Raw genomic sequence first — 22,492 nt, forward strand, 5'->3', positions numbered from 1 at the left:
CAGCAGAATGTCCTTAATAAAGCCAGGAAAACACGCTTTTTATTTTTTAATTTTTATCCGTTTTAATTTATATTGGCGTTGAACAGTAAGCGTTTTTTTTTTTTTATGTTTTGTTTTTTCCTGTATGTTAATTTAAAAAAAATATTGTTATATCTGAATTTTTTGAGGTGCTTGATTGTGCAAATTATACACTGGACCATGCAAAAGTGATGTGGAAATAGTTTTTGAGATGACAATTTTTTAAAAATAAATAACTTGGTGAATTGGTTAGTGTGATTCAAGGAGTGTTTGAAGATTTAAAGGTATGAACAAGGCTTCATTGAACTGCCTTAGGGTGTAGCTTGGGCACAGTGTGCCAAGGCTCTCTCAGCAGGGTGCGGGGTGGACCTCCATGTTCAGCTTTTGTTTTCTAAAGGCTTACTCTCATGGCTGTTTACTAAATCTTCCCTTAAAATGACTGCCCAGTTATTGCTAAGTACATTGTATCTTTAGCTATTAAACACTCAACCGTGCTGGATTTAGAAATAGTAAAATAAACTTAATGAGTTAAATGATAACCGTTTCAAAGTCTTTTTCAATGTGTACAACGAAATCAAAACTTGTCATTGAACTTTTTGCATTTTAGTGTTTCTATAATGAAAGAACTATATTATAAATAAATGGAATATCTTGAAGTAATGTGATTTACCATGTAAAGTAATCATGGCACCACAACACTCTGTGTCATTGATTTCAAATGCAGAGTGTATTAACATGAGTGCCCTCACTATATGAACCGATGCTATGCAGCACTTTTATTCAAATAAACGATGAGTCTTACAATAGGTTCATGATACTGAGCAGCAGACTGAAATGACTAATTCAGCAGGCTGCTTCTCCTGAGCTGCACATGCTTCATTATATGTACTGTATGATAAAGACGTTGAGAAGGTCACTCTCCAGTATTTACAAGTCTCACTGGCTCACGTGCCAGGGTCTGTAGCCTGACCTGCTGTGGAGAATCAGGAGTGCTCAGCAGAATGGGTTAAGAAAGCCATTACTACACAGTTCAACAGTGCATCTGCACTCAAGGTTACAGTCAAGGTACTCTGTTACTAAATCCTGGCTTGAACAGCAAAGGAACTCAGCCGCTTGCATGTTACATGTAGTTTACAGCAGTGACATTAAAAGTAATGTAGTAATTACTGTAATTAAAAGTACTAATGTATCACTAAATCACACAATAAATTTACACAATATCATAATATAATATAATATCTCATAATGCTAACTGGCATACTGAGCACTGAAGTGGTGTAAAGACAACACTCGCATTAAAAGACGTCCTTTACTGTGGGGTACACTTTGTTAACAGAGGACCTCCAACACCACACTGAAAACAGCCCTTGGTTTACAGTAGTTTATTAAAGTTCTGTATTCAGAACTAATACGAAATGTTACACAACCTCTAGGAAAGAAACAGTGTGGCTTCAAATTGAATGTGCTGTTTTTGTATTCCACTTATACCTGCACTCACACATGCTCTGTCTGGTCAGTTAAGGGACTGACTGGGACAGCTTGAGAAGCAGATCCACTTATACCTGCACTCACACATGCTCTGTCTGGTCAGTTAAGGGACTGACTGGGACAGCTTGAGAAGCAGACCCACTTATACCTGCACTCACACATGCTCTGTCTGGTCAGTTAAGGGACTGACTGGGACAGCTTGAGAAGCAGACCCCCACTTGGTCTCACAGCGTTCAGTACCTGTCATGACAAATTCATTCAGTTTCACTGTGTCTCACTCGTAGTTTTGGCATAAACTGTTTTCAATTTTAAACTGTGATGAAAGAAGCTGTTATCATGCTGCTCAAAAATACAGCTATCGTGAAAGTTTGTATAATCTGAATAACTTTATCTACAAAGAGGGATATTTACACCATCTGTCTTTAGAGAGACAATTCTCAATTACACACAATGAAAAATATAAGAGAACACCATTTATATTGACAAAGCACTGAATCGTAAGATGTGTAGAAATCAACTAGAATTTCGACATTTCTTTTCGTGCTCCTCACACAAGGGTCTATTTTAATGACTACACAGAGGCAGATCAAAATAGCACTGCTCTTTAGATTAACTAAAGGGTATTTATTGACCTTATCATTAACATTGAAGTTAATCAGGTTATTAACTGCAGATGAATGAATTTGAAGGTCGCGGTAATATGATCCACTACCGTTTAGATAATTAAATATAATCTAAAGAAGTATAAAGTACATTGTGAAATTAGCAGTCATTAAAGGGATACTTCATACCATCTACATTTCTACAATTTCTTACCTGTTTCATACCCTTAATATGAGTGTTCTGCCATGCTGACTATTCCAGCAGACCCTATTTCAGAAGAGAATTCTCAAGGCTGATTTTTGGAGTAAGGTGGGGAAGCATATTAGCGTTGCGCTGTGCGCTGAAGCCTGTAGGTGAAGCAACTACAGACCAAGGTAACTACAGACCAAGGTAACTACAGACCAATAAGCCTGACTTCTATTATATGTAAACTTATGGAAACTATAATAAGATCTAAAATGGAAAATTACCTATATGGTAACAATATCCTGGGAGACAGTCAGCATGGTTTTAGGAAAGGGAGATCGTGTCTAACTAACCTGCTTGATTTTTTTGAGGATGCAACATCGACAATGGATAATTGCAAAGCATACAACATGGTTTATTTAGATTTCCAGAAAGCTTTTGACAAAGTCCTGCATAAAAGATTAATACTCAAACTGAACGCAGCAGGGATTCAAGGAAATGCATGCACATGGATTAGGGAGTGGTTAACATGTAGAAAACAGAAAGTACTGACTAGAGTAGAAACCTCAAAGGTAACCAGTGGTGTACCACAGGGATCAGTATTAGGTCCTCTACTATTCCTAATCTACATTAATGATTTAGATTCTGGTATAGTAAGCAAACTTGTTAAATTTGCAGACGACACAAAAATAGGAGGAGTGGCAAACACTGTTGCAGCAGCAAAGGTCATTAAAAATGATCTAGACAGCATTCAGAACTGGGCAGACACATGGCAAATGACATTTAATAGAGACAAGTTTAATGTACTGCACGCAGGCAATAAAAATGTGCACTATAAATATCATATGGGAGATACTGAAATTGAAGAAGGAATCTTTGAAAAAGACCTAGGAGTTTATGTTGACTCAGAAATGTCTTCATCTAGACAATGTGGGGAAGCTATAAAAAAGGCCAACAAGATGCTTGGATATATTGTGAGAAGTGTTGAATTTAAATCAAGGGAAGTAATGTTAAAACTTTACAATGCATTAGTAAGACCTCACCTAAAATATTGTGTTCAGTTCTGGTCACCTTGTTACAAAAAGGATATTGCTGCTCTAGAAAGAGTACAAAGAAGAGCAACCAGAATTATCCCGGGTTTAAAAGGCATGTCGTATGCAGACAGGCTAAAAGAATTGAATCTATTCAGTCTTGAACAAAGAAGACTACACGGTGATCTGATTCAAGCATTCAAAATCCTAAAAGGTATAGACAATGTTGACCCAGGGGACTTTTTTGACCTGAAAAAAGAAACAAGGACCAGGGGTCACAAATGGAGATTAGATAAAGGGGCATTCAGAACAGAAAATAGGAGGCACTTTTTTTACACAGAGAATTGTGAGGGTCTGGAACCAACTCCCCAGTAATGTTGTTGAAGCTGACACCCTGGGATCCTTCAAGAAGCTGCTTGATGAGATTCTGGGATCAATAAGCTACTAACAACCAAACGAGCAAGATAGGCTGAATGGCCTCCTCTCGTTTGTAAACTTTCTTATGTTCTTATGTTCATTGTGCACTGAAGCCTGCTCCCCACTACACTTCCCTGTCAGCCTTGAGGAGTCTTTTCAGAAGCAATATTTGTCGGAATCATTAGTAAGCACGGCAGATAGTGATCCAGGCAGAAACTGCAATCGAGAATTATACCAAATACACTTAAGAGGAAATAAAAAATGACATTAAATATTATAAAATGTACATGATATTAAGTATTCCTTTAAATAAGAGATTAAATGAACATGGCACAATTAGCTAAAACGACGCTATTTTCTTTTATAAATGTATTTTTCATTTTACTATTAGCGATTTTTTAAACACTTCTTACTTATCAAGATAATGTTTTTTGTTGTGATCAGCAGCAATAATTAACCGTCTAAGCTAATGCCATCTTAATTACCTACAGTTGGAATTCGACCATGAAAAAGGACCAGATAATGACTGGAAGACAAGCTGCTATTATTAAGATGTTTTTAAAGGTGTTTCATTAAAACTGATCCATTAGATATTCTGCTGCCCAGAGGTAAATGTGGTGAGGGGGTCAATGGAGTGCTTTTTGAAAGCGTACTCTAGCTCTTACTTGAGGTTGTGAATATGATGGCTTGTAAATTAAGTCATATTTATTTTTGCACAATATGAAAAAAATAAAATAAAAAAATACCACATTATTGTTGACACATTCAGATTTACCTTAAAAAAGAATAACTATGAATAGTTGTACACAATCGTAAAAAAACAAATTAAGCCATTACAATATCTGGCCACCAGATGGCACAAGAAGCTGAGTAAAAATCCAATTTATTAATAGTTGCTACAGTACATAGGTTGTGCTAAAATTGCCCAGAAATTGCCCAAAACATCAATTACATACAATTATAATTTGTATTTGTTTTGTTATTTACATTGTATATACCATTTCAGATAAGTGATTAATAAACAAAAAAACGATGTTAAAAAAGCTCCAACATCTATCTATCTGTCTGTGATATCTACATAAGAGAGATGAAAGAGCACAACTAAAGGAATCCTCCAGAAAAGAATATTTTCTGCATACTGCAGCATCACAAACTCCTTCTGGGTTGAAACTAATTGGTACAGCAACATTCAGATTTTTTGTAAGATAACGACCACAAGCACTGTGCACAAACCATCCACGCTACGGTGACTCTGAGGGAGCAGTGCAAGTGATGACTGGGGCCCTGAGCTGTCTGACCTCAATCATGCAGGTCAGGGGGGAGAGCTGAAGAATAGGAAGTATGAAGCACACAGGATCTGTGCTGAGACTGCAGGGGCACAGGGAGCTCAGAGCCCCTGCAGTCATGCATGCACAAAGTGTGGGCTCTGAACAGAACAACACTGGGGGAGCACACTGAGCAGAACACATCTGAGTCAGAGTCACGCATGCAGAAAGTGTGGGCTCTGAACAGAACAACACTGGGGGAGCACACTGAGCAGAACACATCTGAGCCAGAGTCACGCATGCACAAAGTGTGGGCTCTGAACAGAACAACACTGGGGGAGCACACTGAGCAGAACACATCTGAGTCAGAGTCACGCATGCACAAAGTGTGGACTCTGAACAGAACAACACTGGGGGAGCACACTGAGCAGAACACATCTGAGTCAGAGTCACGCATGCACAAAGTGTGGGCTCTGAACAGAACAACACTGGGGGAGCACACTGAGCAGAACACATCTGAGTCAGAGTCACGCATGCAGAAAGTGTGGGCTCTGAACAGAACAACACTGGGGGAACACATTGAGCAGAACACATCTGAGTCAGAGTCACGCATGCACAAAGTGTGGGCTCTGAACAGAACAACACTGGGGGAGCACACTGAGCAGAACACATCTGAGTCAGAGTCACGCATGCACAAAGTGTGGGCTCTGAACAGAACAACACTGGGGGAGCACATTGAGCAGAACACATCTGAGCCAGAGTCACGCATGCACAAAGTGTGGGCTCTGAACAGAACAACACTGGGGGAGCACACTGAGCAGAACACATCTGAGCCAGAGTCACGCATGCACAAAGTGTGGGCTCTGAACAGAACAACACTGGGGGAGCACATTGAGCAGAACACATCTGAGTCAGAGTCACGCATGCACAAAGTGTGGGCTCTGAACAGAACAACACTGGGGGAGCACATTGAGCAGAACACATCTGAGCCAGAGTCACGCATGCACAAAGTGTGGGCTCTGAACAGAACAACACTGGGGGAGCACACTGAGCAGAACACATCTGAGCCAGAGTCACGCATGCACAAAGTGTGGGCTCTGAACAGAACAACACTGGGGGAGCACACTGAGCAGAACACATTTATCTCAACCAATGGGTCAGATTCGCAAAGCTATTTACTGAACATTTAAATCGCAATTGGTCATAATTCTTAAACAACTAAGAATATGCAGGCATTTTATTAGGTGTTTTCTTCATGTCTGTGCTTTATGTAGATTTGAAGTAAATTAAAGAAAGCTAAAACTGATGAGAAAGCAAGACATATTACAAATACAAACACTACTATTACTAAGAATAATAGAAAGAAGAAGAAAAACACCAGAGGCCCTCGATATGATTACAGGCTTATTATGCACTTTGGTGTAGTTTATTCCTTATAATATTAGTAGTAGTAGTAGTAGCAGTATTTCCTATTATAGGAAACCTTTTTCAAGCCTCAAGTTTTAAGAGACCAGCCACTAGGTGGCACTATAAATAAAAGTATAATGTGCCTGTGTAATTCATGTTTGCGACACTCACACATAGACAAGATGGTAATTGAGTAATGATATAAATGTATTGATGTTAATTAATATCCTGTTAAGATCATTAATTTGTGTCAGCAAATCAAAAATATAAAATTGATGCTTACAAAACAACTCATTTCAATTTAAACGAATATTGTGCTTGGTTACTGATCCAATATACCAAGCTTCCAAGTTTAATAGGTATATAATTAACTGCTTAAGGGCCCCAACTGAGGTTTAATTGGTTGAAATAAAAACTTGACTTTGTCCACCTGTAATGCTGTAAATAGCTGCATATCAAAGCAGAAAAAAAGCAGAAATCTTCCAGACATTACAATCATATTGCTTGTGGAAATTTAAGATAGCAAAAATGAATTTAACCCTTTTCTAACCACTCCTATAATGCACTTACAAGGATTTTAAAGCTGTTGTCATATGATGGTAAATCTAGTTTAGGATGACTGATAAAACATCAGTATTTACCACTGCATATGTAATAATGTAAAATACTCCTACAAATCATGACGTGGTAATAAGACTGAATGAAATAAAACAAGTACCTGCTTATTGCATTGTTTAACATACCACTGACTGAAACCGGTGTTGTGCTGAGAGACTGTCTGTATTTTAAATGGATATTTTGATGTTAATTAAAAATGGACCAACAAAGAGCATGCTTAATTTCACTTTTAATTATTTAAATTGCATTAAAAATAATTATATTGAAGGAATACGAGGTAATGTATATATTAAAATTGCTGCTTTGAAATCTTGTGAAACAGCACTAGTAGGGCCTGTAAAGGGCCCACAACAGAGGGGTGGCCTTATTACTGAAGGTATACAGGTGAGATGCACGCATTATGTTAAACCGGTATTTGATTTTGAATGGGGGACGCCTTTTGCACTTTTTCTCCTTGCTGCACTTCCTGTTAAAGGCTGACACAGATGAGTTGCTTCTGGGAGTTTGAGTTTAATTATACATTTCTAAAGAAAAAAATGATGTTCTAAATGTTTGCCTTTTTTATTTTTTTTATAAGGAACTCAAAATTCCCAGAAGCTAGACGTTGACATGCCATTGCATACCAGTCACTGCTTTTCCTATGACGGAGTTGTTTTCATTGTCAATTTAGACTGTCACTGGGTCTGTGTCAGCGGTCTCAGTCTGGACTGGGTTTGTTTGGATGCAAGCTAAAGTTCATTTTTTGGTCCCTTTTTTCAGGACATAAGAAAGAACATAAGAAGAACATAAGAAAGTTTACAAACAAGAGGAGGCCATTTGGCCCATCTTGCTTGTTTGGTTGTTAGTAGGTTATTGATCCCAGAATCTCATCAAGCAGCTTCTTGAAGGATCCCAGGGTGTCAGCTTCAACAACATTACTGGGGAGTTGGTTCCAGATTCCCACGATTCTGTGTAAAAAAGTGCCTCCTATTTTCTGTTCTGAATGCCCCTTTATCTAATCTCCACTTGTGACCCCTGGTCTTTGTTTCTTTTTTCAGGTCGAAAAAGTCCCTTGGGTCAACATTGTCAATACCTTTTAGAATTTTATATGCTTGAATCAGATCACTGCGTAGTCTTCTTTGTTCAAGACAGAGTAGATCAAATTATTTAGCCTGTCTGCATACGACATGCCTTTTAAACCAGGAATAATTCTGGTCGCTCTTCTTTGCACTCTTTCTACAGCAGCAATATCCTTTTTGTAACAAGGTGACCAGAACTGAACACAGTATTCTAGATGAGGTCTTACTAATGCATTGTAAAGTTTTAACATTACGTCCCTTGGTTTAAATTCAACATTTTTTTACTATATATCCGAGCATCTTGTTGGCCTTTTTTATAGATTCCCCACATTGTCTAGATGAAGATATTTCTGAGTCAACATAAACTCCTAGGTCTTTTTCATAGATTCCTTCTTCAATTTCAGAATCTCCCATATGTTATTTATAATGCACATTTTTATTGCCTGCATGCAATACCAGCACATTACTTGTTCTGTTCCGGCTTTGTGTTGGTTTATTTTGGCCACCGTTTTGTTTTGTATTGTTTAAATATTTTGTTTTAATAATAAATACGCGCACCACAGTATTGTTGTCAATCTCGTCCTGGTCTGACGTCACCACAAAACTATCCGTGACACAGGTGAAGGCAGAAATCTCTTGTAGAGAACTCAACCACTCAGAAATGACTGCATGCACCATACTGTTTGCTAAAAAATAAATTGCTCTTTAATAAATGCAGGATATTCACCGTGGTAGCAGTCTTGGCAGCCACCATTGCAACCACATTTCTGAAGGTAATACCAACAAATTCCCCAATATTTAGTACCTTACAATACATGTGTACCATCATTAAATGTGGTTCACTTGTATGTTCAGTAAAACTGTTTGTGTAATCTATTCAGGGACTCCAAGATACTTACACAGTGATTTTCAAAAGGGACAAAACATGCAAAAAGTTCCAAAATAGTTTTTGAAGTGAAAGTTGATCAGTAAGAGAATGAGACATCTCTCCAACCCCAGCCACTCTGCTGGATTCCTCCCTCTCCTGCACTCCTTCGACTTCTGTCTCTCTCCGTCCCCTCCTACCCACAAAGCTGGCCGTCAACTGGACCTCACCTTCTCCAGGGCCTGCTTCCCCTCCACCCTCTCTGTCACCCCCCTGGACCTCTCTGATCACTATTTCATCTCTTTTTCTCTGTCTCTCCCCCCTCTCCCTGCTCCTCCTACCCCCACTGTCACCTCTCGCCGTAACCTCCGCTCTCTCTCCCCCTCTGTCCTTGCCTCCACTGCTCTCTCTCACCTCCCTCCTATCGACTCCTTCTCACAACTCTCCGTAGACTCTGCTACCTCCACCCTCTTCTCCTCACTCACCTCCTCCCTCGACTCCCTCTGTCCCCTCACCTCCCGTCCTGCTCGCCCCTCCCCTCCCCATCCCTGGCTCTCCTCTGCGCTCCGCTCGGCAAGAATCGCACTGCGATCTGCTGAAAAGAAATGGAAGAGAACCAAACTCCCTGCTGCCCTAGACCTTTACCGCACTCTCCTCTCCTCCTTCTCCTCTACTCTCTCCTCTGCTAAATGTGCTTATTTCCAATCTGTAATCCAAGCCTCCACTAACAACCCATGTAAACTATTCTCTACCTTCTCCTCCCTCCTAAACCCTCCCCCCCCTCCTCCTCCCTCCTCTATCTCCCCTGATGACTTTGCCTCCTTCTTCTCTTCTAAAATTTCAGATATCCGCAAACTCTTTAACACCTCTCCCTCCCCCGCACCCCCTCCCGCTCCAACTCCTACACCCACTGCAACCCCTACTAACTCACCCTCCTTCTCCACCTTCTTGCCCCTCTCAGACTCTGACCTCTCCTCCCTGCTCCAGGGTCACAAACCCACCACGTGTGCCTTGGACCCCCTCCCCACTCACCTCTTTCAAGCTGCTGCTCCTGCTCTACTCCCCTTCATCTCCTCCCTCCTCAACACCTCTCTACTTTCTGGTATCTTCCCCTCTGCCTTCAAAAAAGCCTCTATCACTCCCCTCCTCAAAAAACCTACCCTCGACCCCACCTCCCTCCAGAGCTACCGTCCTGTCTCCCTCCTACCCTTCCACTCCAAAACCCTCGAGCGGACTGTACACCGCCAGCTCTCTGCTTTCCTGTCCAACCACTCTCTGCTTGACCCTCTCCAATCTGGCTTCCGCTCTGCTCACTCTACTGAAACCGCCCTCCTGTCTGTCACCAACTCACTTAAGTGTGCCCGAGCTGCCTCTCTCTCCTCTGTCCTAATTCTCCTCGACCTCTCTGCTGCCTTTGACACTGTTGATCACTCTATTCTACTATCATCTCTTGCTGACCTGGGGATCTCTGGCACTGCTCTGGCCTGGTTCTCCTCCTACCTCTCCAACCACACTTACCAGGTAACCTGGCGTGGAGCAACCTCCACACCTCACCCTCTCTTAACTGGAGTCCCCCAAGGGTCAGTCTTGGGTCCTCTCCTGTTCTCTCTCTACACCCGCTCCCTGGGCCCCCTCATCGCATCCTATGGTTTCTCATACCATTTCTATGCTGATGATGCTCAGATTTTCCTCTCCTTCCCCACCTCTGACTCCACCATCTCCTCCCGTATCTCTACCTGTCTGTCTGCTATTTCCTCCTGGATGCACTCGCATCACCTCAAACTCAACCTCTCTAAATCTGACCTCCTTTTCTTTCCCTCCTCCTCCCCCTCCTCTGATCTCTCCATCTCTGTTCCTCTGGAATCTACCACACTCTCTCCCTCTTCCTCAGCTAAGAACCTTGGAGTCACCCTGGACCCCTGCCTCTCTTATTCCCAGCACATCTCCACTCTGGCACGCACTTGCCGATTCTTCCTGAGCAACATCCGAAGAATCCGACCCTTCCTCACCAACTATGCTACCCAGCTCCTGGTCCAGGCCCTGGTACTCTCCCGCCTAGACTACTGCAACTCCCTCCTGGCTGGCCTCCCTGCGTCCGCCACCCGTCCGCTCCAGCTCATCCAGAACTCTGCTGCCCGCCTGGTGTTCTCTCTGCCTCGCTTCGCCCACGCTACTCCACTACTCCGCTCGCTCCACTGGCTCCCGATCACCGCTCGCATCCAGTTCAAGACTCTTGTACTAGCCTACAGATGCCTTGACCAGTCTGCACCCAGCTACCTCCAGACCCTCATCTCTCCCTACACCCCCACTCGACCTCTCCGCTCCGCCTGCACTAGAAGACTAGCTCTACCACCGCTACGCTCCCCTGCCTCCAAAGCCCGCTCCTTCTCCACCCTTGCTCCGCAGTGGTGGAATGACCTTCCTACAGATGTCAGGACTGCCCAGTCCCTGACCACATTCCGGCGCCTCCTTAAGACTCACCTCTTCAAAGAGCACCTGTAGAACTCCTCTGTTTGTATCCTGGGACACTATCACCCTTCATGTAAATGTGCTTTATTTTGCTCTTATCAGCCCCTATTTTACTGCATTTAATCCTGTACTTCAGAATACTGTAATCTGCCAAGTTTTTAACCTGTAGTACTTTGTATTTACTCACATCCTGATGTAACTATCACTATTACCTGCTGTATTATTGAATTGTGGTTTGTCAAACTTGTACTTTACTTGAACAAAAGTTATTGTATTGCTTGCTCTTATTGTATTACTTGTATTGTAACGCTTGAAATGTTTTTGCTTACGATTGTAAGTCGCCCTGGATAAGGGCGTCTGCTAAGAAATAAATAATAATAATAATAAATAATAGTAAAGTCAAAGTTCAGCAACATGCAAATCTGAGATGAAGAAGAAAAAAAAATGCTGCCTGCTATTAATAAATAGGACTGTTTATCTAGTCTATCTTTAGTAAAGACAGATACAGAGAATCATGATAACTCAATATTGGACAGCAGAACTCTGAACCACTCGGACATCAAAAATAGTAAAGGAAAAGTAAAAGGAAACAAATTACATTTAAAGCTACTTTCTCTTTCATTTTTGTTATTTGGTACTTTGATAGGTGCCATAAGTATAGCATAGCCATAATTACAATTCAATCCCAACCATCGAGCCTAAGCGCCTTGTTGCTTAAGGACAGTATTAAATCCATGACTATGTCTCTCATGTCTTACAATATACTATACAATAACTTATGAAATGACGTTGTTGTGATAACCATTAAAGTGAAATATTATAGAGCTAGACGTGTATGCTTTATGTAGGGGCTTGAACTCTTTTAGTACATAACTGTGAGGAGTACCCAACATACCTTTGCAATCCCTCAACTTTTAAAGAAACAGATTTGTTTTGAGCTGGGTTCTTCATTGAAACATCATGACACCTATTAGTTGTGCAGCAAGTGTGCAAGTTTTCAAAGGCTTTGCTCTTAATATGATCTTTTCATCTTTTATCTGATCAACTGCATTACACATATATCCAGTAGGCAGTCACCAATGAGCTACACTGGGGTTTTTGTGTGTAGGAATTTTTTTACATTTCTCCACAATTCTGTTTTAAATCCTCCGTATCTTAACTGTAATACAGCTTTAAATTCCGCTAACAAGCCTCCATCCTGATTGTAATCTCATTTTAAATCTTGCAAGTGGAGTTTCCAATACAAATGTAGGACTGTGCTGTGACTCAGTAGTTGGGGCGGGTTTAAAGTATTCAGAACGAATCAATGAAAGATAGATAGATGAAAGATAGATAATGAAGTCAGGAAGACGGGACATTGCCCAGCAGCACAGGAAATGTATTTATTATTATTTTTCAGCAGGTTTTATTTTTTAATGGGAAAAGGGTAAAGTCAATGTGAATTGATTAACCATTTCCACAGTTTTTCCAGTGTTTTCCTGTGTTTATTGGCTATCCACCGATTTCTTTTTTTTTGTATCGGAGGTGTTTTATCGGTTAAAACCGAAAATCAGAAGCCCTAATTATAATGCGGTAAGGATTTTGCCTTGCACTTAGGCAATTGCTGACCCTCCAAAAACGTTACACCCCTCCTTACAAGGTGCAAACCATTGTAGAAGCGAGAAACTAAGAGCTGTATAAAAGCACACACCTGCAGAGACCTGTCATGGGCTTCAGGATGGCTGCTGTGGTACACTTCCTGATGTGGCGACACTTGGCAGTTGTTGAGGAGAGACAGGAACACGTTCAGAGGAGGTCACTTTGTTTGGGATGCGGTGCTAAAGTGTTATCGTCTCACTCAGCAGGTCATCCTTGACCTCATAGCTGAATTGAGGGATGAGCTAGACCCCAGCGTCAATCTAGGGACCGCTATCCCTGCACATGTGAAAATGCTTTGTATTCTGCACTACTAAAGCCTCTGATTCCTTTCAGACCACAGTTGAGGAATAGCCCAATCCATCTTTTCCAGAGTGCAAGGCAAATTTCAGGATGTCATGCTAAAAAGGGCAGGCCAATACATATCCTTTCCTAAGGATACTGATGGTGGCTGAGGCTTTTCCAAACAACTCCATTTCATCTTGAGTGACCTCAGCTGTAAGGACTCTCAGCTCCTCCTCAAAAAACGTTTCTTTTCCGTGCATCATGAGGACTTTGCTGCCCTTCCTCTGACATTTATTTTTGGTTTGTATTTCCGTGCTCCACAAATGTCATACAGCGATGTGGCAATGCGCCCCGCCCCTGTGTGCATTTGTGTGTCATGTGTTGTCTGTTGCGTGTGTTAATGTTGGTGTATAGTCATTGGTACACGGGATATAAACGGGTCTGTGTTTCACGTGTATTTAAAAAGTGTATATTTGTATTTAGGCACGGGATTGCACATCACGCACGTGCATTTAAAATATAATATGTGAACACAGGGTTTCACGTAATGAATTCACGTGCTGGGATTCAAGTGAATAATTAATTAGTAATTGAATCCCAGCACAAACAGTATAAATAGATGCACGTTTAGTCACTCGTGGTTAGGTGTTTGGTGAGTGGAGAACGGGAGAGAGAGGAGAAACTAAAAAGTGAAAGAAAGAACGTAAATATTGCTTTACTCACCGTGTTTGTTCGTCCCTGTTTGTTAGTGTGTGTTCGTTTTTGTTTGTCTCTTTATTTTGGCGCAAGTGCCGTGTCCAGTGTTTTTTGTGTTTCAAACCTTTTATTTTCTGTTTATTAAATGCTGAGCGCGATCACGCGCCCAGCTTATACCAAACCACATCTCTCTGTCGTTTGTGTTCCTGTTTCTGGTCTGACGCCACCCACTCTGGCCGTCTTTGTGACAAGCGACTACTGCTCTCTACATTCCTAACTCTCTAATTATGGCTGCTAATTAGAGTGATGTGCTTATTGAGACCCTCATTATCATAATTACAGATTCATTATTTGTGTGTGTTGAGTATATATATATATATATATATATATATATATTGTGTATATATATATATATATATATATATATATATATATATATATATATAGTGCCTTGCAAAAGTATTTAGACCCCTGACCAATTCTCTCATATTACTGAATTACAAATGGTACATTGAAATTTCGTTCTGTTTGATATTTTATTTTAAAACACTGAAACTCAAAATCAATTATTGTAAGGTGACACTGGTTTTATGTTGGGAAATATTTTTAAGAAAAATAAAAAACAGAAATATCTTGCTTGCATAAGTATTCAACCCCTGTGCTGTGGAAGCTCCCAGTTTACATCGATGAAAGAAATTGCCCTAACGAGGACACAATTACCTTACCAGTGGCCTCCACCTGTGAACCATTAAAGTTGCTGTCGCATTTTCTGGATAAAAACCTCACTGTTAAAGGATCATTGGTCAGGCTGTGAATCTGAAGGGAAATGAAGACCAAAGAGCATTCTACAGAAGTTAGAGATAAAGTAATACAAATGCATAGATTAGGGAAAGGGTACAAAATAATATCCAAGTGTTTGGATATCCCAGTGAGCACAGTTGGATCAATAATCAGGAAGTGGAAGCTGCATCACACCACCCAGGCACTACCAAGAAAAGGCCGTCCCTCAAAACTCAGCACTCAAACAAGAAGGAGACTTGTGAGAGAAGCCACAGAGAGGCCAACAATCACTTTGAAGGAGCTACAGAGTTCAGTGACTGGGAGTGGAGTAATGGTGCACCAGTCAACCATATCAAGAGCTCTGCATAACACTGGCCTGTATGGGAGGGTGGCAAGAAAGAACCTGTTACTCAAAAAGTACCATCTGAAAGCACGTCTGGAATTTGCCAGAAAGCATGAGAGTGACCCAGCTGCGATGTGGGAAAAGGTTTTGTGGTCAGATAAGACCAAGATAGAGCTTTTTGGCCAAAACTCAAAGCGCTATGGGTGGCGCAAACCTAACACTGCCCATGCCTCAAGACACACCATCCCTACAGTGAAGTATGGTGGTGGCAGCATCATGCTGTGGGGATGCTTCTCATCAGCAGGGACTGGGCATCTTGTTAAAATTGAAGGAAGAATGGATAGAGCAAAATACAGGGAAATACTGCAAGAGAGCCTGCTTCAGTCCGCTAAAAAACTGAAGCTTGGGAGGAAATTCACCTTTCAGCAGGACAACGATCCCAAGCACAAGGCCAAAGCAACATTGGAGTGGCTCAAGAACAAAAAGGTGAATGTCCTACAGTGGCCCAGTCAAAGTCCTGATCCCATTGAGAATCTGTGGCACTATTTGAAAATTGCGGTCCACAAGCGTCGTCCAACCAACCTGAACAACCTAGAGCAAATCTGCCAAGAAGAATGGGCCAAAATCACTCCGACACTGTGTGCAAAGCTGGTACATACTTACCCCAAAAGACTTAAAGCTGTTATTGCAGCGAAAGGTGGCTCTACCAAATATTAATGTGTGGGGGTTGAATACTTATGCAAGCAAGATATTTCAGTTTTTTATTTTTCTTAAAAATATTTCCCACTATAAAACCAACGTCACCTTACAATAATTGATTTAGAGTTTCAGTGTTTTAAAATAAAATATCAAACAGAACGAAATTTCAATGTACCATTTGTAATTCAGTAATATGAGAGAATTGGTCAGGGGTCTTTATACTTTTACAAGGCACTGTATATATATATGAACATAATTCTGATATTTTATTTAACATCGTGTAATCAAAGAAACTACAAAATTATATTACAAAAGTCCAAAGGAAGCCATAATAGTAGTACAGTATTTCAAGGTAGGTTTCGAAATGTCACATTTATCAATTTTTGTTAAGTATATGGAAAACTACAAAGCGGTATGCAATTCAATATGTTAATGTCACATTATTCAGCTGGTTTCATTCGACTTTATGAAGCAAAATGATTTCATTCTATAGCCTGATTCAAAACTTTTGTCCATAGCAGTAGATGCCAAGATATATTACTACACTAACAGTCAATAGATATAGCATACATTTGTCCCTCTAAAACCATAAGGCTAATAATGTGTGCATTCAAATGATTAACACCATTTACTATGTCAACAAACAACACATAATCCAACCATTGTTTTTACAAAGTGCGTCACCCCCGAGCTCAGGTAACAGTAAAAACAACTGAATTGATTTTAAAAATCTGACAGAATGTCTTGGAGCATAATTTAAAATGCTTACCGGATCCTCAGTGTTTTTTCTTTCTTTGAATATCGAATGATGTCTGCAGTCTACACTAACAGCTGCAGCTGACGGATGGGAGGTTTAGCACTACAGAACCATACAGTGTTTCCATTTTGTTTTTCAAATCCCAAAAAATCTACCAGGGTTATTTGAAAAGACTTGCACTCCATGAGAGAGAATTAATAGCATTCTCTTTCAACAGAAGACCTCTCAAGTTTGACCACTTCTGAAGTATATTTTTGTTATCAGAATGTGTGTTTTTTTAGGCTTAATCAAATGAAACAGCATTGTTCCATGCAGACGTGTGTAGTGTGTTCACTGCCTGGTATTACCTGGCTTGTGTTCTTAATCATTTAATTCAGTAAGGTAACAATAAACCTGATCATACTTAGTGCTATGCACCCCTCCCCTTAGCTTACAGGAAATGCAATAGTAAACATGCTATACAAATGGTTTCCTGACTATAAAATGTAAATGTACTGATTGCATTGTTAAAAAAAAGAATATCTTAATGGATATATAAAACCCAGTCTAAAACTGGCAATGTGTTTCATTTCTTTGGTGGCCATGCATGGGGCTCAGACATCTGCATGAACACATTCAGCTCTGAACACAACAATCAGCAGCGGAATTACAAACCCTACTGGATATCAGTGATATTATTCTGGAGCGAACCACAGCTGCACATGATTATTATGACTCGTTTTATAGCATACCACAGCATGGTGCTTTTGTGACGCTGTTTTACTAGGGGTGCATGTTTTTAGAAGACTGCTCAGCCATTCATGTTCGACACAAGGTCTTTATAGAAGTCGCGAGTCTCGTATCGTAGCGGGAAAGACAGAAAGAACTACATCAGTGTCTGGAGATGGAACAGGCCAATTGGAATGTGTACAAACCTGGCATGATGGGCGATTGGTTGATTTATATTATTCTGATCACTCCAGTACATCCTGTATCATGTATCTGTACTAATTCATTATTATTCTAACCCTCAGTGGTATGAGTGGTCTCTTGCTGTAATGTGTATGGTTATGTGAGCTCTACTGGTGCAATATAAGAAAGTTTAACTTACTGGTTCAATCTTCAGGGCATTTCTGTAGCTGCCAAACAGCGCTGCCTGGGCCCTGAGGAACGCATGAGCCACCCCATCCCCCGTGGTCGTGGACACTTTCTTCAGTCTGTTCTTAAGAGAAGAAACCTGCAAATACAAAAGGGATGTATCACACTTTAATGTGTTTATCCAAAAAACAGTACAAGCATTAATACAAGGCCAATCTGGAATTAACAGATCAGCAGGCATGTCCTATTAAAAGTTATAACGCCTTCATTTTGGAGACGAAAGCTCTTTCCTGCAAGTGTAATGGTACTTGCAGATGACTTTTAGGAAAGGACATGTATTCACAAAACCCTTCACAGTCACAGGACAATGAATGACAGGGGTGAAATGAATGTACTAGCATGTGTTCAACTCGCATCAGCTTAGTTTCCCAGATGTAATATTAATAGGGTCCACCCAATGTTAAAAATCCTGCCCGCTACCTGGCCCTTTAAATCTTTTTTACTCTGGCACTGTAAGAGACAGCCCTGCTGGCAGGGCACCGTTTGAAAGAGGTCCTTGTTGTGCATATCTGACATTGGACCATGTCAGGAGAGAGCCGTGATGAATGCAAGTGTTTTGCAATGTTACTGCTGCACTGTAACACAGACATACCAAGGTGCAGTAAACAAACATTTTCATACAAAAACTTTACAAAATAAGAGAAATAGCGACATCGAAGGCACAAGGACCTATTTTCCGATAACTATATATTTGTTTTTTCGTGTTTGTGGTTACAAGCCAGCGGTCAGGGTTAGGTTGCCATGGTTGCCACCTTGCAGGGCTTTTAGCCACAGTGAATGGCTCCGTCTTGCACCACATGATCACGAATCATTAGAATTTTTTATTTTTGTTTATCTTTTGCACATTTTTCATTTGTTCAGTTTTATTTGGTTGCCTTTGGTCCCTTTTGTATATATGGCCATAATCTAGTGTGTGCACATTCATTTCATGTATGACATGTACCTCTAACCTTTATAGTTAAAGAGTTATAGGCACAAATCTAACAAGAAAAAGGCAAAAAAAGCTTGGACCCTAAAGAGTTAATTGTGATTAGGTACCTAATTAAAAAAAAAAGGTATCCTTGTGTGCTGATTATGCCTGTCCTTTCATCTGTGTGTCTGTCTGTCTGTCACACTCTAGACACAGTGAACAGCAACTGCCTTGATTTTGCCCCAATCTTTTATCATACATTCCTAGACCTCTATAGGCGTTTCAGATTGCATTTGGTTATAATCCGATTTTCTTCAAGTATTTCCAAGCCTTCAGGTACAGTGCAAGTGCTTCGCTGCTATGAGAGTCTCTGTGCATATGCTGGTTTTTGGAACGTGGAACACATTCTGCTTGGTCAGGTCAAGGGGGTTAACAGGCCTGCTCTTTTATGAAAAGACAGGACCTCAATTTAATATCTCTTTAGAAAGATGTAACTGCCAACAGCATATGCTGTGCTGGGCGTGATATTTGGATGCAGGCAAGAGTGCACTACAGATTTCACTGGAGGAGCTCTCCTATCCAACTACTGGCCAGGCCCAGTCCTGCTTCGCTTCAGAGATCTGATATTATCTCCACTGCGTTATGAAGGGATCAGACCAAGATGTGCGGTTTACAAAACAGAGTAACAAGCATGACTCTACACTGACCTTCATGGGAAACGTTGGGTAATGGCCACAGCTATTCTGACTGCTTGGAGGCCTTCCTACATATATTTTTGTATAGACTTGCATGCAAAACAACATTTTACTATTTTACTATCTGTTGATAGATTAGGGAAGCAGTAAAAAAAAAAAAAAAGAAGAAGGAAAAACTGTTTTTTCTTGTCCTTGTGAAACACAGTAAATGAAGATGAACCTGGTGAAAGTCTGCATACTTGTAAGAATTGAGATGAACTAGGGAATACATGAGAACTTTGTAGCACTTAAAATAATGGCTAGAAATATGTCTGTTTTTCCTTGGAACTATAGTACCAGGTACCAATACTGAATTGATTAAATAGTGTTCATTAATTTCAAATGTTCAGTCAGTAGTCTACTTTACAGTATGTGTACAACACATCATTAAAAACATAAGGACCCTGAAAGCAGTGTTCTTTATGCTAGATTGTGCTACCATTCAGTTGGAATATTGCAATACTGTAAAGACACTTACTTACATTTAAGTTGTCTAACTGTATGCTTTGAATTTGCAAAGTATTATTACGAGGGGTGGAAATCAGTTTAATGTGCACGATATTAACCGGAGTGTGAGGATGTCATATATAAAAAGGGGCCTGTCCCCATTGACTCCCATTATATTCTGTCTGGGACTTTTCAATGTGGGGATATTAAGTGAAGGGTGACCTTAACATTAGTAATATTAAGTCTCACTGAATTACAAGTAGGCCTAAATGATTTAGCGTCAGAAGTGTAACCCTGTTGTGGTGAGACTGCTCCCCCTTTGATGTGTGTTTTCAAGCCCTGTTTTCTGCTTCACAAAGGCTTTCCCCACCTGTGCATGCTAGTATTCCTCGTTTAACCTGCCCTAACCTTTTCATTTGAATTAGCTCAGATTCACAGAGAGAAATTCATTTCAGGTGAACACGCCGCTAATGGACTAATTACAATTTACACAATGAAAAAGACTTATTCAGCAAATATCAACAGTAAACTCTTTCAGCATGCAAATGGGGGCCCATCGGCGGTGGCTTGCAAGCTTTTGTTTTTTAGCTTTCAAAGTTATTATTGCCGACTTCAAACATTACCGTCATGTAGTCTGCTTCCTGCTATTTTGACATTCAGATTGTCTTTTTGTTTTTGGTTAAGGGATATTATACTGCAAGTGCCCTTCTGTACATCAATTTGTTTGCCAGACATTCACTTTCAATCAATTTAATCTGCCAACACACTGCAGGCCCATTCCCTGTGCAACAGGTATTAGGGCCTCACATCCTAACACCTACAGTATGTGCAGAAATGGGAGTTTCATGTTTCAGGAGGAGTTCTAATACCTGTTGCACAGGAAGTAAAGCTATGTACAAATACAATCTGGAAACAATCTACAGGTTTGAATGAAAGGTATATGTAAAGCTTTTTCAACTTAGGAGTGAATTGAGTAAATAACTATGACCAAATCAATGTTTAGTCATTAAGCACTATTTATAAAACACAAAACACTTGGGCAATGGGCTAATTAGTTAATTACATGCTCAGTAATTAGCTAATCAATTTTGTTCCCCATAATAATTGATGAGCTACTGTATGTATTGTAATACGTGTTTATTACAGACCCAAAAGTGTGCCCTCTATTTGGAATGAGTCTAACTAGGCATGGGTTTTGTGAACAAAAACAATGCATCCCCTAGGACATATATTAATCATGATTTCTAAAATACCAGGTTAACATAATCGGACCACAGAACTACGTTTCTGGACAATACCAATAGGTGACTGACAGTACTATGGGAAAAAGCTGTGAACTGCATACCATTTGGTGAATGATCTAATTTTAAATACATTTCTGTGATGTGACCCTTTGATCTATGAATCTTCTAACTAAAAGTGGCTCAGTGGCTTTGAAGAGAAGGGGAGTGCAGGGCAGATATATTGTTGATTAATGAATCCACAGTTAGTGCTACGAATCCACAGAACACTGGATTCGTTAACGAAGCCACAGTCAGAACAATTCAGCAGAAAAGTCAATACCATTTTATTACACAACAGTCATTTTAACAATTAGTTCATTAGTATTACACATTTCAAAAGTAAGACTTAGAAAAGGGCTTGCGATTTCAGTTTAGCATTTCATATTGTTTGCTAAAAGTAGGACAATACAATTATACATTAACAATGTAAAACTTTTTTTTTTCATAATTACAAATTGTGACAAAGACTCTTTATTAATAGTATGACTTTGAACACAGTTCTGGGTTAAACAGGTCTTAGGTGGATAAAGCACGTTCCACAACTAAGGATGGGTTTAAACAGGACGATACTTGTATGTGTATTTTTCCGTGCTGCCCCTTTTCCAGTGGGAACACGGCTTCTTTAACAAACAATACAAAAGTAAAATAAATCCCAGCTCCTGTTTTGGAGCGCTAACTAAACTCAACAGGATCCCTAACTTTAGTCAGAGGCTAATCTGGTTTACTGACTTAATATACTTTGTTTTAACGTACACCGTATTCAGATCTGTACACAGTTCCTTACCTTCCCATAGACAGCTATTGTCTTGAAACCGGTCCTTTTATACCTGCCTGGCTTGTTAAATTATTAACAGGTGTATTAGTTTAACTGATTGCCAGTCAATCAGTATTCTTGGACAGCTATGGCAGTCTGTGAGGTGTAGTTTTTCATTCTTCGTTTAAACAGCAAGAACTACCTCCTTCTCTTCTACTCTCTCCTCTGCTAAACGCTCCTATTTCCAATCTATTATCCAATCCTCCACTAACAACCCCCGGAAACTATTCTCTACCTTCTCCTCCCTCCTCAACTGCCCCCCCCCCCCCCCTCCTTCTCTATCTCCTCTGACGACTTTGCCTCTTTCTTGTCCTCTAAAATCTGATATCCGCAAACTCTTTAACACCTCTCCCTCCCCCTCCCGCTCCAACCCCAACACCCTCTGTCTCCCCTACTAACTCACCCTCCTTCTCCTCCTTCTCTCCCCTCTCAGACTCTGACCTCTCCTCCCTCCTCCAGGGCCTCAAACCCACCACGTGCGCCCTGGACCCCCTCCCCACTCACCTCTTTCAAGCTGCTGCTCCTACTCTTCTTCATCGCCTCCCTT

At 40.5% G+C, this 22,492-nt stretch overlaps 1 protein-coding gene across 5 annotated transcripts in view; it reads right to left on the reverse strand.

The window, feature by feature from the left end:
• Positions 1-22,492, reverse strand: part of LOC117396900 (DENN domain-containing protein 1A-like) — a 426,143-nt gene that overhangs the window by 119,403 nt on the left and 284,248 nt on the right. For all 5 annotated transcript variants that reach the window (XM_059005297.1, XM_059005295.1, XM_059005296.1 and 2 more), the window contains one exon: positions 17,711-17,836. In XM_059005297.1, coding sequence (XP_058861280.1) covers positions 17,711-17,836 — 126 coding nt within the window. The remainder of the gene's footprint in view (positions 1-17,710; positions 17,837-22,492) is intronic.

This window comes from Acipenser ruthenus, chromosome 31 (assembly GCF_902713425.1).
Source record: "Acipenser ruthenus chromosome 31, fAciRut3.2 maternal haplotype, whole genome shotgun sequence".
In the NCBI taxonomy this organism is placed as follows: Eukaryota; Metazoa; Chordata; class Actinopteri; order Acipenseriformes; family Acipenseridae; genus Acipenser; species Acipenser ruthenus.